The sequence below is a fragment of the Bubalus bubalis genome, chromosome 3 (genome assembly GCF_019923935.1).
Source record: "Bubalus bubalis isolate 160015118507 breed Murrah chromosome 3, NDDB_SH_1, whole genome shotgun sequence".
NCBI classification, from domain to species: Eukaryota; Metazoa; Chordata; class Mammalia; order Artiodactyla; family Bovidae; genus Bubalus; species Bubalus bubalis.
In genome coordinates this window covers 165,180,129-165,198,176 of record NC_059159.1, presented here as the reverse complement: position 1 = coordinate 165,198,176, position 18,048 = coordinate 165,180,129, and the positions used below count along the sequence as shown (strand labels likewise).

The 18,048-nt window shown below is 51.9% G+C and overlaps 1 protein-coding gene across 6 annotated transcripts in view; it reads right to left on the bottom strand.

The window, feature by feature from the left end:
- The window catches only part of COL27A1 (collagen type XXVII alpha 1 chain), a 152,775-nt gene that overhangs the window by 107,906 nt on the left and 26,821 nt on the right, over nt 1-18,048 (bottom strand). For 5 of the 6 annotated variants that reach the window (XM_044940501.2, XM_025282317.3, XM_044940503.2 and 2 more), the window contains exons 5-7: nt 16,829-16,882; nt 7,131-7,184; nt 5,606-5,659 (exon numbers count right to left, since the gene is read on the bottom strand). In XM_044940501.2, the coding sequence (XP_044796436.1) occupies nt 5,606-5,659; nt 7,131-7,184; nt 16,829-16,882 (162 nt within the window). The remainder of the gene's footprint in view (nt 1-5,605; nt 5,660-7,130; nt 7,185-16,828; nt 16,883-18,048) is intronic. The other variant, XM_044940502.2, reaches the window with a different exon arrangement.

Below are 18,048 nucleotides of genomic sequence, written 5' to 3'. Positions count from 1 at the left end.
AAAACCAGACATCACCTCACTGTTACTGCAGACAGTCTCCCCGTCGGCTAGGGTGCTATTTGGGCTTTGGGCAGGGAGGGGAGGGGGGTCTTGTCCGTGCCTGGGGGTCCTGAGAACCAGCCTAGACCTCTCAGCGGATCCCCTCTCGCACGCTGATCTTGAAGGCTCCACATCAGCCTGCATGAGGCCCCAGCTTCTCTTGCAGTAGAATAAAGCTCACCAGACCCACTCAGCATTCCATGAGGCTTCCCGCTAAACTTCTCTACCACCCTGGCAGCCCCCAGGCCACACTGGGCGGCCAGCAGGATGGACAGCCCCTCAACAGAAAGGGTCAGGAGGAAGAAACATCTGCCAAGAGGCGGAGTGAGCCACGACACCATACCCGCCAAGTTCCTGCTCCTCTCTGCACCTCAGTTTCCCTAGCTGATCTCTCAAAGCATCCTGTTGGCCCCAAAACAATAGGATTCTATGGGATTCTGCAATGTGATGCGTGGCTTGTCCGAAAGCACAGTCCATCCCAGTACAGTCAGGCCTCTGATGCTGAACTCTGCTCAGTGGGTACCTGAGAGAGGTCAGGGCAGGGAGGTAGAGCTTCTGTACGGAGCCTTCATTCATCTGGTTACTCCTTCATTCAAAGGTTTGCTGAGCCCCACCAACGTGGCAGACTCTATCTTAGCACTAAGAATACACAGGTAAACAAAGCAAACCTGCTCTCTACCTTCTAGAACAGGATATGGGCACTAAACACATACGAAGCGGAACAAACTAGCGTTGACTGCTAGGACAGTACAGACACCCAAGCAGAGGAGGTGGTGTTGTAAGCTGAGGCTTGAAGGAGGAGCCTCGTTGGAGAGCAGAGGGTCAGCGGAGTTCAGAAACGGAGCCGGAGGGACTTCCCTGGTGGTCTGGTGGCTAAGACTCTGTGCTCTCAAAGCAGGGGGCCCGGATTCAATCCTGGGTTTGGGGAACTAGATCCCACATGCCACAACTAAAGATCCCACATGCCGCAACGATGTGACCAGTAGAGCCATTTAAAATAAATAATTCTTTTAAATAAATAAATGTTCTTAAAAAAAAAAAGAAACAGAGTGGGTGTAGGCACCAGAAGATCAGAACAGCTCAGCAACGGGGGGAACCTGTAGGGGTGCTGTATGGAACTGGGGGTGCTATGTCCAGATAGAACTGGCAGTTCTGCAGGAAGGCAGGAGATTGCCTTAAGGTTTGTCAATCACACACCCCCCAAAAACATCCCCAGATGACCCCCTCTGCCTGTCCATTTTACTACAGACTCTCAGACAGTGGCCAACGCAGAAGGCATAGGGAGGGGTTATGGGCAGGGTGAGGGTGGCAGGAGGGAGCCAAAGGAAGTTTCAATTTGGGTACCAACTTTATTCCATCAGTGATGTCTGCCTGGGGCACTGTGTTAAGAAGAGTCTGAGGCTGGATTAGGCTTGGCAAGAAAGAGCAACTCGTTACGTCTGCATGGGCAGAGGAGGCAGGGAGGTGTGGGGTGAAAGAGCCGATGTCTGTGTCCAGCACTGTGCTGAGCCCCACATGAGGAACAAAGAAGAAGAGGTCCTCCTCTGTGAACTTGGTCTAGTCTGACAACTATGCCAAGAATATCAGTGAGTTGCCTGCTAGCCAGAAAATGCAGAGTCCCAAAGAGGCTGAGAAAATGCGCTGGTGTGAGAAGGGAGATATGAATTCTGCCTGGAAGTGCTGGGCAGATACTCTTGGAAAAGATGGCATGTGAGGGTAAAATCGAGAGACTGATACATGAAGATAAGTAGGGAGGAGAGAGCCTGCCAGGGGAGAGCCCAGCATAAACAAACACAGGGAGGCAGGAAGGCCCAGGGCACATGGGTTGGATGCTTCAGGGGTTTCTATACAGCAGAATTCCTTGGTCTTGGCACCACTGACACCGCAGGCTGGATCAGTCTTTGCTGTGGGTGGGGTGTGTGTGTCATGCATCACAAGATCTGTAACAGCATCTCTGGCATCTACTCATTCAAAGCTAGAAGCGCCCCCTCCCAGGGGGTAATGACCAAAAATGCCTCCACTGTGAACTGTTCCCTGGGGGCAGTTGAGAAGCGCTGCTCTATAGGAAAGAAGGCAGGGGGATTAGACTAGGGACAGCACTGGATTCTGCCCTCCCAAGGAGCAAACAGAGCTCTCCAGCTTTCTGGGCTAGAGGAGGGTGTGTGTGTGTGTGTGTGAGCCCTTAGTCATGTCCGACTCTTTGTGACCCCATGGACTATAGCCCACCAGGCTCCTCTGTCCATGGGATTCCCCAGGCAAGAATACTGGAGTGAGTAGCCATTTCCTTCTCCAAGGGATCTTCCCAAACCAGGGGTCAAACCCAGGTCTCCTGCATTGCAAGCAGATTCTTTACCATCTGAGCCACAAGGGAAGGCAGTTAACTGGTAACTAAGCAAGATGACTGATGGGACCAAGTGGGCAAGACCTTCTTCAGTGCTGCTTCTTCACGATCATTCGTTCATTCATGCTGGGTGCTGAGGACATAGCATCTTATTTAACCCTCCGAAACACTGCACAAAGCAACTGAGGCCATTGGCCCAAGCTCACAGAGCAGGAGGGGGACAGAGCTGGGATTCCATCCAGGCGTGTCTGACCTGCCCTTGGGAATCAGCTCAGCAGAGTCCTTTGGCTAGCATCGCAGACAGATGCAGAGAAGGGAGCCTTATTGAAGGTGGGGAGGCTCTTATGTAAGAAACTGTTTCCATCAGCACTGTAGAGAGGGAAAGGGCCTGCAGGTTAGAAGACCTGAGTTCAAATCCCAGGTCTGCCATTTAGCGACCCTGGCAGCCCTGTCCACTAGCCCAGTGGTTCTCGGCCGTGGCTGCACGTGATGATCTAGTGCTCTTGTCACTGAGACCGGCTGAACTGGAGCCCCTGTGGAGGGGGAGGACAAACTCCCGCACTGGTTCTCACACACAGAGGGGCTGGGAACCAGGGCTGTAAACTTCACTCTCTGAAAGCCCTCAGTGATCTCATTGGCATTTAACACCTGTGTCAGCAAAGGGCCTGGTACATAGGTACATCTTTGTGCAATGACTGGAAGAGTGAACGAATGAATGAGACCTATTTGGGCCTTAGTTTTCTCAGCTGTAAAATGGGCATAATACTGCTTAACTGCTGGAGGCTATTATGAGGAAGCGATGTGATGAGGAACAGCAAGCCTTTCTGTCACACTAGTCAATATGAGAAACTCCCAACTCAAAGTCCCTTTCTCCTGCCCACTTTTCTCCATGGCCTTTTTCATCTTCTAACACACCTCGTATTTTTACCATTTTTATTGCCTCCTTCCTCCCACAAGACTGAAAACTCTGAGGATCAGGGACTTCTGTCTCGTTATTCAGCTCAGAGGCCTGCACACTTCCTGACACACAATAGGCAACCAATCCGTCCTGTTGAAGAAACGAATAAATAGGGCTACTGGTGGCACTATGAGGTGACACCAAAATTCAACGTGCTGATGAGCAAAGGGCACACTGGCCTCGCCTCTCAGCCACTGATGTTCTTTCTCGCTCAAGGCTCCCCACATGAGATGATGCAGGCAAACCGCTCAGCAGGACCAGTGCCAAATGGCTACCATCGTTACCAAAAGATGCTTGTGGGAAGAGCGACTACGGACAAACAGGGATGGTTCCAAGTGAGGTTGCCCACCCCACTGGTCTGCCTCCCTGACCCCCACCACTGGTCAGGGGTCCCTGCCTTGAGATCTGAGCACCCCCATGATCTGCCCGCCACCCACTGTGATTAGGTGACACTGGCCTGCCAGACCAAACTCCTCCGTGTTTGCCTCGACAGGAGCCAGAGGGACTAGGTGGAAATGGCTTTGCCAAATCATTTTCCTACCGCACAGAGACGCTTCCTTAATTTAGAAAAGATGTCTCTCCCTGCTCAGGTGAGCTGGTTTCCCTGCGCTGGGGACTCTGGGCCTCCCTGGACATCTGCTAAGAGCAGGAAGGCTAGAACCCCAGGCAGGAGCCAGTCCAGTCTGGTTTTCCATCTTCCGCCGCCTCTGCTAGATTCCTACTCCCGTGCCAAGCGAGACCACCACCGGCTGCTTTATGAGCCAGGACTGGAAGAAGACTTTTCCACTCACACCTCATCCATCAGAAAGTGCTGGAGCCCAGAGAGGAAGTGAGCGGGGAGAGGGAGTCCCTCTGTGTTCTCTGAGCCAGAAAAGACCACGTTTCCCCAGCTCACAGACAGCCATGCACTCCTGTCTGGGTCTGGCTTCTTCAGATCTGCAGGAGGACCTGTTCTGGCCGAAGAGGCTGGAGGAGAAGGGGTCCAGGGGTAGTGATGTTCCACGTCCACCTGTGCCACGGGGACCCTCAGAGCATGGACAGGATGGAGCCAGGAGATGCCATGGCTGCCCAAATGAGAACCAGATGGCCAAGGAAGAGGGAAGCTGTGGCTACAGCTGGGAGCCAGCAAGGATGCTCAAGCTGCGGCCCTCGGCTGATCTATAGACTGAAAACCCATCAGCAGTGGGGAGTTTTCCTGCAAAAATAGCAACTGACCCTGACCCTGCACTGTCCTCCCTGTTTCCTGAACACCTACTACACACAGGCCCTGAGCGAGGCTCTGTAGGAAGAGCGACAAACCATTTTTGCATGTCCTGGTTGGTGAGGCTGGTCTAGGGGCTGAAAAGAACGCAGTTTAGATGGACTATGGGTCTTCGAGCAGAGTAGAGGCTCTAGACCCGAAAGCTGAGGTTCTAGAAGGGCTTCCTGGAAGGGGCACAAGTATTGTTGAGTCTGAAGGATGGTTCACCCTAGCTGCAAAGCCAGAGAGGAATTCAGGGGCACAGCCAGCCAGAGACCCACCACCTAGGAAAATGGCAGCTCTTCCCCCAAAGAGGTAACACCCCCTGCCTGACTGATGCAGTGATGAGGTGGGGGCGGATGAGAACAGCTCAAAATGCAGAGAACTCTGCCTCTATAGAGATTTCCTTGCAGTATATGGGAGGGATGATATTAGACCCAGAGAGGTTACTGACTTGCCCCAGGTCACACAGCAAGCAAATGGTGGAGCAGGGAGTCGAGTCCAGATGCAACTGACCCCAGAGCCCACTCTCTCAACTTCCAGGCTCCAGACCTTGCTCATGGTTTACAGCCCCCGGGAGATCAGGGACAGGGGATGGGGTAGGTCATGGTCACTCCAGGTAGAAGGCTGAGGCTCAGGGAGGGGATGTGCAGGTCCCAGGCCACTCAGCTCATGGAAGGTGGAGCCGAACCTATGGGGGCTCCTGGCTCTGACAATATTCCTTCCACCACCAAGAGCACCCTCAGGACCTCCCTGGAGCAGCTGGGATGCAAAAGGAAGGACAGCAAACCAGGGTCACTTCTTGTCACATCTCACTAACCATGGTGGGGGGACCTGCTCCAAGCCAAGGTGCTCCACGCCCCCGAGTAAGCACAGACCCTCAGAAACCTCCTCCCCTCTGGCCACCAGCCCACTGCCGAGGATCTGGGCCAGGGCTGGGGAGAGGCAGTACATAGCACTCCTGCCTGAGGACCCCGCTTGCTAGGAAACCCACTGGACAAAGTGAAGCATCAGCACCAAGGTGTACCTTTCGTCCAAGGGGTCCTGGATTCCCAGTGAGCCCGGGCAAGCCCATGTCGCCCTGAAAAAAACACAGAAAACAGGGTGAGATGGGGCAACAGGAGCAGACACTCATTGAAAGTTCGGTCTCCCAGGGCCAGTGGTTTGCAAATAGGATTCACGGAGGCCTAAAGGCCGCAGAGGAGACTCAGGTCCTCTGCGCAGGGTGAGGGCAGCCAAGCAGGCACGGGACCCAGCCCCTCCCCACTTAATTCAGTCTCTCCATTTGGTCTGTTTTCTATGTTGGACTTCGGCAGAAGGAACCATCTGGGGAATGGGTTACACCGCCAAAACTGTTTGCAAACCACTGCCCTGGAGAACACGCAACCTGTTCCAATCGGCAATCCCTCTCCTGCATTCCTGACCCCCTCCCTCCTGCCCATGCTGGGCATGGTGGCCACCCAGTAGGGGGCATTTCTGCCACCACCATGAGACCCAGGAGCAGACAACGCAGGAGCAGGAGAGAAGCCTGGGACCCTGGAGGTCATCCAGCCCGGGTACAAAGTCTGGTCTGCACCTCACCAGTTGTGTGGCCTCCAGCCGCCCGCCTCTGGGGCCTCTGTTTCCTCCCAGGCAAGCTAGGCCCAGCTGCCTGGGCTATAAGCTTATGACGATCCACTGGGGGCGCATGTGGATGTATATACACAGGAAGCGCTTGCTGAGTGAGCAAACTTCTCATGAAGATGTGAAGGAATGAGCCACCTGTGTCTAGGAGAGATCAACAGGAGCCGCCACCTCTAAGTCTCCATGCACCAGAGGCTGGGCTGAGAAGCAGAGTTCTTCCAGTCAGGAGGGCTTTGGGGTTGTGTCCAGAAGGAAACCAGACTCAAGGACTCCTTCCAGAGGATGGATGTCCGGGACACTGGGTGACCTTACTTGGAGTTCTGGGTTCCCCTGCTCTGGCCTGACCTGCACTCCCTCCAGGCCCCTTGCCTAACTTACAGGGTGGATGCTTCAGGGGCAATGAAGTCCTTGGGCCTAACTCTTCTCTCTTCCATGGGAGAAGTTCTGGTCTCAGCCCTTCAGAGTCAGGCAGCCCTGCCTCTCCAGCCCATTCCCTTCCACGTCCTGGAAATCCATAGACCCGTGTGTTGAACTAACCACCTCGGAGAGGTCTTTGAATGTCTGCTGGAAGCTTCCTGGGCGTGTGCCACCAAGAAGCTTCTGGATGCCGAGGGCCACCTCGCAGGCCCTGCAGAAAACCCACTCAGAGCATCAGGCCAAAGGACATTCACCAAAGGAATGTCCACAGGTCACATTTTTTTGTCAGTTTTATTGGCTGCACATGGGAAGAAGGCAGCAAGGATGGCTTTGGGTTTGGTGCAGGGAGAGCTGAAGGGCTTCAAAGAGAACAGACCACGTCCTTTTCTACATCCTGCCTCCAGCCTTTTGTTACGCAGAGGCCTCTGTCAAGAGGTCCGTGCCACAGCATGGCAGTTTCCCTACCGTCCACTCCTCCGCTTCCCTGAGCACTGGGGTCCCTGGAAACCTACCTTTGCCCCATCGTGGGCCTTTCCTGGTGAGAGCCCGGGGTCCCCTTTCTGTCCCTGAAACAGAAACAATTCCACTTTGGCCGCCATGTCTTCTAAAGAGGGTATCTCCCCACCAACTCCGCTCAAATCCCTGTCCTCTGCTTTAATGCCCTCCCCTTCCACCCCACTCACATTCCTCCATGGGGTCCTCTTCAATCCCATCACTCCCCTGCTCCAGCAACCCTCCATAGCTGCCCACCACCCTACTGATAAAGTCCAAACTCCCCCTTGGGTGTCTCAAGTCTTCCATCATCTGGTCCCACCCACCCTATTCAGAGCTCTGCTCTCCTCCTACCAGCCCAGCCCAAAGACGGGGCCCCTCTGCCCCATCCCAGACTACAGTCCTTCTTCCCTCGGGACTTGCACATTCCTGCTGCTGGGTCCCTATGCAGGTAGTCACCCCCAAGTAGAAAACCACTCCCCCCTCAATCATCATTAGCCAAACCAGAAACATTCTCAAGATGCAGCTTGACTGCATCCTCCCCCACCAGCCTGTAGATCCCTGGGCCCACTGTATGGGTGATGCGCTCCCCCAGGGCTCTCAGAGACCTTCTAAGAGACACATCCTGAAGTTAAGCTTGATTCTTCCTGCTTTTCCTAGCCCCTCATGCTCACCTCACCGTCTCAAATTACCTAGAGCCAGTGCCCTAACAGCCACTCAATCTATGGACAGCCCTGCACAGTTTGCAATATCCCTCAACCCACCAGGTTCCCAGAATAGCCAGATGAAGTGGACAAAGGAAGTGCTATTACCCCATAACACATTCAGGGAAACTGAGGCCTGGAGAAGGAAAGGGACAGCCCAGGAACCCAAGCTGAGGCACTGGCAGAGCTAAGACTAGGACCCTGAATTTGTGATTCCCATAACAGATACCTGGGACCCAACAAGTTAGAATAGGCGGGAATAGCAGAGACATTGACAAGTAGTATGTCCCCAGTCAGACCAGCATCCCTAGTCCCAAGCACAGGGAGCATCCCCATCACAAGGATCCGGCTTCAAAGAGGGCTCTGGCCTGATTAAATTACTCAGGAGGCAGTCCTTTGAGAAGTCAGTCTCCTGATCTGTCCCTTAGCCTCACTCCCCAGCTCCCTCCCCAATCTGGGTCCTGAGTCAGAAGTCCTGGGTTAAGCCACAGACACACAGTAGGGTCTCAAGCAAGTGACTTCACTTCTCTGAGCTTGTTTCCTCACCTTTAAAATGCGGGCTGCACAGCACACACACACACACACACATACACACACAGAGGCATGTGCACAGACACATGGGTGCATGTTCACACACACACACATGTGCACACACACATGCGCACACACACACACACAGGGGTACAGGCACACATGGCTGCCTGGCATCCAGGTTTCTTGGCAAGGAGCCAGTGAGACGTTACACGTGGGGAGGGTGGTTTGGCCAACTTTAATTAGTTCCCATTTGATTCTTTTCTGTGTCAGGACCCAGATCTTCCAAATCCTGACTCAGTCACTCTGCATGAGAAATCACTGCATTCCAAACCTTAAGAGAGTGAGGGCGCCCTTTCGCTGCCCACCTACCACGTGCCCAACACTGTGCCAGGCCCACTCAATGCAGCACCTTGCCAGCCCTCTTATACCCACATGTAGCAACACAGGACCAAGCCCCAGATTCAGAGGGGCTGAGTCGTAGTCCAGGGTGGCATGCAGGTAAGAGGCCATGTCTCACTAGGTCTGACTAGGTCCTGAGTCAATCTGACTCCAGAGCCCTCACTTACAAATGGGAAGCCTAGATGCCTCTCCCACATGCCCTCCGGCTGCCCCAGGCTGCAGGGCAGTCCCTCCTTGCTAGAACCCCAACTCTCTGTCCACCTAGGTCCATCCAGGTCACTGCTGCCGGCCTCACCTCTAGGATCAACAGCCTCATGCTGCAGCAGCCCCTTGTTGACACTTTCCCAGCCTCGGCGTTCGCATGCCCAGCTCCAATGCCTTTTATGTCCATGTGCAAGGCCAGGCCCAGGGCCACCCAGGATTCCAATGGCCAAAAAAGGATAGCAGCTTCTACCCACCCCGCCCTTGCCCACCTGGCTCTGCAGCCAATAGAGGAGCTGGGCTTAAAATGCTCTCATGGGGGGGCCTTTTTGCATCCTGTCCTGTCATCTTACAAAGGGGGAAACTGAGACCCGAAGGGATGCCAGACTGGTTCCTTTGCCCAGAGGCCATATCCGGGGGCATTTTAGTTTCTATGGACTGCTCTCTGCACTCTCAGCAGCCAGCACCGTGTTTGGGACTTAACCCCTGCCCAAGTACAACAAAAGAACACTGAAATTTATTGAACATCCACACATCCTACAGTGTACACTGGGAATACCATGGTGGGGATCAAGACACAAGTCGTGCCTGTGGGGACCTCTCGAGGGAGAAACCAGAGCCTGGTAATGCTGAACACTCTAGCATTTTCTAGTGCTCTTCTACGTCTTCAACGTGTAAATCTAAAGGGAGCCATGATCACTATCTCCATTTCACAGATGAGGAAACTGAGGCACAGAGAGGGTAAATAATTTGTCCAAGATCCTATAATTCATAAGTGGGATTTTGATTCAGGAAGTCTGCTTCCAGAGCCCAAGATCTTTACATTTCAATACACGACAGATGAACATCTATGACCAGTGATACGTGGAGTACAGGAGGAAGCTGGGAGAACTTGACCCAGACTGAGAGTCAGTCAGCCAAGCTAAGGCTGGAGGAAGACAAGAAGGGAGGCAGATGCAGTGTGTGCTCCAGGGACGCTCAAGGCACCCTTGCTCAGCTGAAGGTGTGACTTCTGGGATGCAGAGAGTTATCCGTCTTCCCAGCCAGACTCCGCAAATTCTCTACTAAGAGATATAAGGAATAATAAAGTCTAACTAATGGTTTACACCTCGGTGAGGTTGAGGACGTGAGTGCCAGACCCAGCTCTCCAGCCAATGAGCAGGTGTGATCTTGGACAAGTCCCTTTCCCTCAGTATGGAACAGCAGACTCTAGTTAACAGAGCCTTGAGGAGCTAGAAGATGGTTAGGAAGGTATATACTAAGCCAGAAATGCTACTAACAGAGCGGGAATGGAAACTCTGAGCTTCTTTCTTGCAGGTGAAGTTGGGAAGTGGAAAGAACAGAAGGCTTTGGTTACATGAGGCCTCACGAGGGGCTGAGACAAAGAAGGAGCGAACCAAGGACTGGAAAATTCTGGGCCAGAAATCCCCTGTGCAAGTCATCTTTTGCAAGATACACGATCCTGAGTACGTAGCACAGGGCCCGGCCCAGAGGAGGCATCAGAAAAATATTTCCCAAGTGAGAAAATAAATCAGTGGAGTCTCAAGAGACAACTCTAGGGCTAGGATTGGGTCAGATCTGGCCCCGGCTCTGGACGGTCCTCTGAGGATTCACTAGGTCTCTCGCCATCATTACCGCTATTTCATGTGTGTATAAGTTCTGGCCACGGCAATAAGGCAGGAAAAACAAATAAGACTACTAACCTTTGAGGAAAAGGAGGCAAAAATATGTCCTTTTTTGCAAACAATATGAGTGCCTGTCTAGAAATTCAGGAGAACTAAGTGAAATACTGTTAGAACTAATAAAATAATTCAGCAAAGGGCATGGTTGTAAAATAAACACCAAAAGTATAAATATACAAAGTCAATAGTTCTTTTTCAATAGCTGAAAGCCAGCTAGAAAATATAATGGGGAAAATATTCCATTCATAACAGCAACAAAAATATAAAATTTCTAAGAACAAACTTAGTAAGAAATGTGCCAGGTTTATGCAATAAAAACTATAGAGGTTTATTAGGAGACGTTTTAAAAACTCAACCAAATGGGAAGATATGCCATGATTTTAGATAGAAAAAGTTAATATTTTAAAGATGTTAATTCTTCACAAATAAACACATTTAATACAATTCCAAGAAAAACCCCAAGAGAGGTTTTTTCTAAGGAAATTATTAAGATGGGCATAAAGTTCATCTGACAGATTAAATAGCCAGAACATTATAAGTGGAGCAGGGAGACACACAGTATAAAGATAATAACTGTCATAAAATAGTACTTTACTAGGCTAAAAATATACAAACATAGCAATGAAACATATTTGAATGGCCTAAAATAGACCCTGGTCTATCATATAATAGTGGAGGAAAAGTCATTTAATAAATGATCAACTACTGCAGGGAAAATAAAGCTATACGCATACCTACTTCCATGAAGATTAATTCCAGATGGTTTAAAATTTTGAGTACAAATGATATTATAAAATGAAATATCAGTGAATACCTCTCTGTCTTGGTATGGGAAAGAAATGTCTAAGTAAAAAGTAAAGAATCATACATTTTACATGTGGTAGTGTTAGTCGCTCAGTCCTGTCCGACTCTTTGGGACCCCATGGACTGCAGCCCGCCAGGCTCCTCTGTCCATGGAATTCCCCAGGTAAGAATAGTGGAGTAGGTTGCTATTCCCTTCTCCAGAGGATCTTCCCAACCCAGGGATCAAGCCCCAGTCCACCTCATTTCAGGCAGATTCTTTAGCTGAGCCGCCAGGGAAGCCTCTACTTACGGTAGAGCGCTCTCCAAATTAGGGCTTTCCTGAAGGCTCAGATTCTGACATATTGTAAAAGTTCCTAATAAATGTCAGTTACTGTTGGTTCAAAAAAAATAGGTAACACTCTCATTTGTGAAAATCATCATGAATACTCTCAATAGGCAAACAATAAACTCAAAAATAATTTGTAAGATACATGCAGCCTTAATAAGCCTTCATATATAAACACAAATGATGTTTACAAATCAATAACAAAGACAACATCCCAATCCCTAAAATAAACAAAATCATAAATGGCGAAATGCAAATAGAAAGCAAATGTAAGAAAATTATTCACAGATGATCAGTGCAGTGTATTGGAAGCAATAATGAATTATCTTTTTCAAATATCCTCTTCTAATGCTAGCGGTGGCATAGATTGGTTCAGTCTTTCTACAAGGCAACTGTTAATAAAACAACAGCCAAACACTATATGGCACATGTACAGGCATATTTTAAATTATTCATATATATGTAGTATGCATGTATATATATGTATATACATGTGTGTATATATATTATATATATGTAACATATATATATATATGGAGAAGGCAATGGCACCCCACTCCAGTACTCTTGCCTGGAAAATCCCATGGACAGATGGCCTGGTGGGCTGCAGTCCATGGGGTCGCAAAGAGTTGGACACGACTGAGCAACTTCACTTTCCCTTTTCACTTTCATGCATTGGAGAAGGAAATGGCAACCCACTCCAGTATTCTTGCCTGAAGAACCCCAGGGACAGAGGAGCCTGGTGGGCTGCCGTCTATGGGATCGCACAGAGTCGGACACGACTGACGCGACTTAGCAGCAGCAGCAGCAGACTTTTCCACATTTCCCTTAAAGAGTATGTCCTACTTCAGTCACTGGAGAAAGGGAAAGGGGAGGCTGGGGTCTGATGCCCGAGACTTCTGTAAGGAGTCACTCGGATCACTAAGCATGGCCCTTCTTGCCCGCCTATCCTCCCCAGATGCCCAAGGGCTCACAGTAATCCTGAGTATTTCACTGCAAACCAAGCAGGGCAGAGGAGGGAAGGGGCAGCCAGCTGCCAAGGAGAAAAGGGCCAGGTGCCTCATCACCCAGCACAGGCACAGCTGGAGCCCTGTCCACCTCAGACCCAGAGCTTCTCACCTGACCTGGGCCCTGCATCCCATCTGATTTCACCTGGCACAGAATCAGCATCCCCAGGGGCAGCTCCAGGCTGGCCACCCTTCAACTTAATGGCCATGGACCCGGCTTCCGCAACTGCCTGAGTAGCCTTTGTAAAATGATACACCTGACTGTGTCCCATCTGCTGAAAACCTCACACCTTCCCACTGCTCTTTGTATGAAGTCTAAAAGTCTTAGCACACCCAGCAGGCCTGCTGCCCTCCCCAACCTCTTCTCACCCTTTGGCCTGGTGGTCTGCTGCCCTTCAGACTTGATTCAGCCTTCCCACCCTCCAGGAAGGCAGGCCTTACCTCCCAGACCAGATCACTTGCCATCCTGTGGGGACTGAGCACCCAGTGTCTCTCATGTGGAGCCCTTTGCATGGTGTGGTCAGCTGGCTTCCACAAGAGCAGGGACTGTCCCTGTCTGTGCCCCCTTGTAGGCTGGGCACCTTGCACCTGTTGACAGCTGACCACCCGCCACAAGCCACCACTGCTCTTAACTCAGTTATACCTCGTGACAACCAGGGATGCCGGGAGGACAGCTACTATTGTTATCCCATTTTCCAGATGAGCAAACTAAGGCATGCGAAATTCAGATAATTTGCTCAGAGCCACAGAACTACAAGTTATTACTAACAGACCTGGAATGTGAACTTCCACCATCTGGCTCCAGAGTCTGTGCTCTTAACCACTGTGCTTTCCTGCACAACTGCGGTTGCTGGACACATAACTCAACACTTGGTCTCCAAGGTCAGCTAATACCATCCACCCACGGTTCTGGCTTCTCTGCTTCAGTCTCAAAGTCCTTGACCTTGACTCTGTGGGAATTGGCAAACTCTCTTCTTGATGGGTTTGAATGTGGAATGTATGGATACATGGTACACAGGGAAAGCCCTGGCTCTGGAGGGGGCAGAAGGGACTGAAGTGTGGCTCTGGCCTGAACCATCTGTACAGCCCTGTTAAGTGTCTTCCAGCCAGCAAACCCAAGGACCTGAAATTCAGCCCCGCCACTGCTGGTCACTGCAAGTGAGCCCATCAAGTCATGGACCCTTTGGGTCTCTGCTCCCCTGACCTCAAGAGGGATGAAGTTCCTTACCTTTGCTCTGTCTCCCCTTCTTGATTTCTCAATCCACCAGTCTCTCCCACCCTTAGTCTGGCAGGGGGATCTTTAACCCACAAGGCCATAAGCTCCCAAGAGCTCAATAAATACGGTACAGGGGTGACCCCACTGTGACCCATCCAGATGATGGGCGGGCTCCCTGCCACTAGGCAGGCCCTGCCTGTTGGGCTGATTTTTCCATCAACAGCGCATAGTAAGTGCTTGATAAATGTTTGCCCATCGAAGGGAAATGAATGGATGGGTGGCCCCAGAGGCAGCTCTAGAAGTCGACACTGTTTGGAAAAGGAAGAGCCAGCACCGGGCCTGGAGGGAGCCAGCCCTAGAGTCCCACCAGGTCAACAGCCAGACCCAGAAAGGATCTGGTAAACAGCAAGGACCCTCTCCCCAGAATCACACCCATTCCTGCAGATCCACAGCATTCTCTTCCAATCTCAGGAATTCTGTCCCAGAAGAGCTTTTCTTTAACCCCATCCTGGCCAAACCACAGATGAACACCAGCCCAGGGCAAAAGTCCAGCAGCCTGGGGCCTTCAGTCCAACTGTACTGCCCTGGATCCACTTGGGCTCACCTCTTAGACTCCCAGTCAAGTGTCCAGGAAACGGGCGTGACTTTTCCCCAGGGCATTTTAATGCAAATTCTACTGGGAGAAAACTCCCACTCCAGTATATTTTCTGGAACCCGCTCCCTTATTTGTTTATACAGAAGCAAGCTGGAAACCTGTCCATGAGGCCCTGAGTCACAGGTTCCGGCTCTGTATTCCTGTGTTCCGCAGGAGAGCTCATCTGCCAGGTCTGAGCCTTCCTCACCATACTCCTCAAAATGGCAGGAAAAGCGGCTGCTAGGTTCTCCTCCTGTTTCCCTACATCTGCTAGCAGGATGAGGGGTGGGCTGCAGGCCAGACTGGGGCCGGTGTGGACAGGGGAGAAGCTGATAGAGCATCTGCTACCATAGGAGCAGGGGGTCAAGTCTGGGAGTGGTGGGGGAGTGGAGGAAAGACCAGACAGTCTCAGAGCAGGCCAAGAAAGCAGGCTGGGAGCAGGCGTGTTCTTGAGCAAGCCTGGCAATCAAATCAGTGGCTAATCCTCAGCATCTTGATCTACCCAGGCCTGGGAGACCAGAAGCCTCTGCAAAGCAGAAGTTTCCCAAGGAGAACTCAGACCCTCGGCCTGACTCATGGGGGCAGGTCCCACTGCCCTTGCCTAGGCAGGGTCTCAATCATCTGCCTGAGTCTCAGTTTCTCCATCTGTAAATGGGTGCAGTAACTCCACCATCTCATTAGGTGTTTGTGGAGATCAAATGAGGCTACGTGAAGTGCATACAGAGCGTCTAGCACAGAGCAAGGGTTCAATATACAGTGTTTGGCATGATCGGTGTTTGCCTTGTTAAAACCCAGAGCACCTCCAGGCAGCTGCTGGCCCAAGGCCTCTGGGCTTACTTTCCAAGAAAGGACCCCAGCTCAGTCCTGGCCGAAGTCACATACCCACAGAGGCAGAGGCGAGCGCTCCTGCAGCTCTGTGTGAGGGCTCTGTGCCAGCACTCTGGTACCATACTGTCATACACCCAGGGCTACCTGTGTACATTTGTCCCACAAAGAGCTCCAGGAGTCAGAACTAGCTTATGGAGGATGCTCAGCTGACAATCACAGCATGAGCTGGGGCCAGTTGGCTAATGGTTTTCTGCAAGCTGCAGGACCTTTTTAACGGGTTAGCAAAGGACCCTGAGCCTGGGCCAACCAAAGCCCAGGGATGCTCTTCACCTGGTTACCCCACAGCTGAAAGCCAGGCAGACCCTCTGCCTTTCCCAACCTGCCCTGCACTCTTCTCAGCACAATTGCTGTGCTCTCAGCTCCCCTGACCCCTCCTCCTATTTCTCCAGCCATCACTTGAGGCTATCCCTTATAGCCTTAATATTGCTGGCCCTGTACTCATCCTGGGGCTTCTCACTCCACACACCACCCTGGACAGCTCTATTCTCTCCCGGCGCCCCAGAGCTAGAGACTCCACAGTCATCAGAGCACCAGTCACCTGGGTTTCTGGTCTCATCTGCAGTCCAGAGGTTGCATCTCTGTGCTGGCCACCCCCTAGGGCTCCATCTCCAACTCAGAGCTCCCCTGAGTTTCAGGATGTCCACGAATCTCTCTGCCTGGCTGGGCTACAGATTCCCAAATGTAACATTCCTTCCTCTGGTTCCCTGGTTTGGCCACTGAGACTAAAGAGAGAATCCCCATCTCTCTCCTCTTGTCCATCACTGAGTCCTCTCTATCTCCCCTCCACATCGCCGAGGCACCCATTCCCTTCCTCCTGCACCCCACGCTGGCCTGTATCACCCCCAGGTCTCCCTGCCTCTACTCTGGTCCCCAGCCCCCCAGCCCGCCTTCCACACGGCATCCAGGGATTTTTCTCAAACATGATCTTTCCACATCCCTCCCCAGCTCAAAACTTGACCTGCCTCCCCAGGGTGTGTCCTGTGACCCAGTAACACGCTAAGGCTGGATCTCCAAGGCCCTCCCCTGTTTAGCAGCAGATGATCTTTCTTCCCACCCGCTTTGAAGACCCTAGGTTCCTTCTCACCCCAGCCCCTCCCCACCAGTTGCTAAACTCCGAACTCCTTGCTGCATCTCCAGCCCAGTACGGGGCCTAGCACCTGGGAAGCCTTCAGGGAGTGCTGGTGGCCTAGACATGGATCCTCCACGGAGACTCTGAGGCCTTCCTGCCAGGATCCCCTAAGAAAGGAAGCCTCCCCCAGTGCGGGGCCCAAACCCCAGCTTCCACCCCATGGCTGTATCTCCAGACCCCACGGCATATACTCACTTTGGATCCAGGGGGGCCAGGAAGGCCTGGATTTCCATAAGGCCCAGGAGGACCCTGAAAGGCAAAAGAGAAAAAGAGATGAGGGGAAAAGAGGAGCATCCCACTTCCTAAAGCAAGGCCTGGCACTTCTGCCCGCCCGCTGGGTCTTCTCCACTAGCAGAGTCTCAGCAGTCTGGCCACAGCAGCTGCTTGCAGAAAGGCTCTCTTGATGCCTGGCCCTGTGCTCAGCTCTTTCTGTGCATCACCTCATTCTATCTTTTTAACCCACAAGATACGTGCTACCATGATTCCCATTTTCAAGATGAGGAAGCTGCCATCCAGAGAGTTTTACAACTTTCCCAGGTCACCTGGCTGCTAAGGGACAAACCTCAGATGTGCAGCGTCCAAGCACAAGCCCTTGAATTGGATCACCTCTCCATACTCTCTGCACCTGGCCCCACCAGCCCCTCCCACACTTGCTTCCTTCGACTCAGAGCACACTCAGCTATTGGCTGCCCTGCCCCACGCCTGGTACTTCCTCCTCACATCGCCTATGTCATGCTGTTCCATCATCTGGAATGCCTTTCCTATCCATCACCTCCCGATGAAATCCAACCCATCCTTCAAGACCTGGCTTTAATGCCACTTCCTCCAGGGAACCTTCTGGGACTCCTCCTGCTTAAGGGAAACTCTCCACCCTTCAGACTCCAACTGGACTCTGCACGAGCCTCCGGAGCTGGACGCGCAGTCACGGGAGTACTCGGCCTCCTCTGAACAAGGGCATGTCTCTTCTATGGCCACCACGGTAGTCAGAGCTCTCTCCCTTAGATTTCTACATGTTCTGAGCTTACAGAGTCCCTCGGGGACCATGAAACCGCTGGGAAGACTAAACCCAGAGAGTCAAAGGGTCTTTGCCAAGGTCACACAGCAGAGTGGTGGCCAAACAAGGGCCGGAACCCAGTTTGTTGGCTTCAAGTCCAAGGCTTATTCGTGGCACTAGATTTTCCCAGGCCATATTTGAACGTCCCTTATAACAGCTGGGGCCTTATGTCCACTTTCTCTGCAAAGGCCCTGGGCTAGCATCCTGCAGCCCAGTAATATAAACAGAGTCCTAAGAGTCAACTACTTTCTGAGAGTCTTTGTCCAATAGAAATAATCTGAGGCACTAAGGGTGGGGACAGGCACTTCAAGGGTGCCCCGTACCACAACAGCCTCCAGACACACTGCCCTCATCCGTGGCC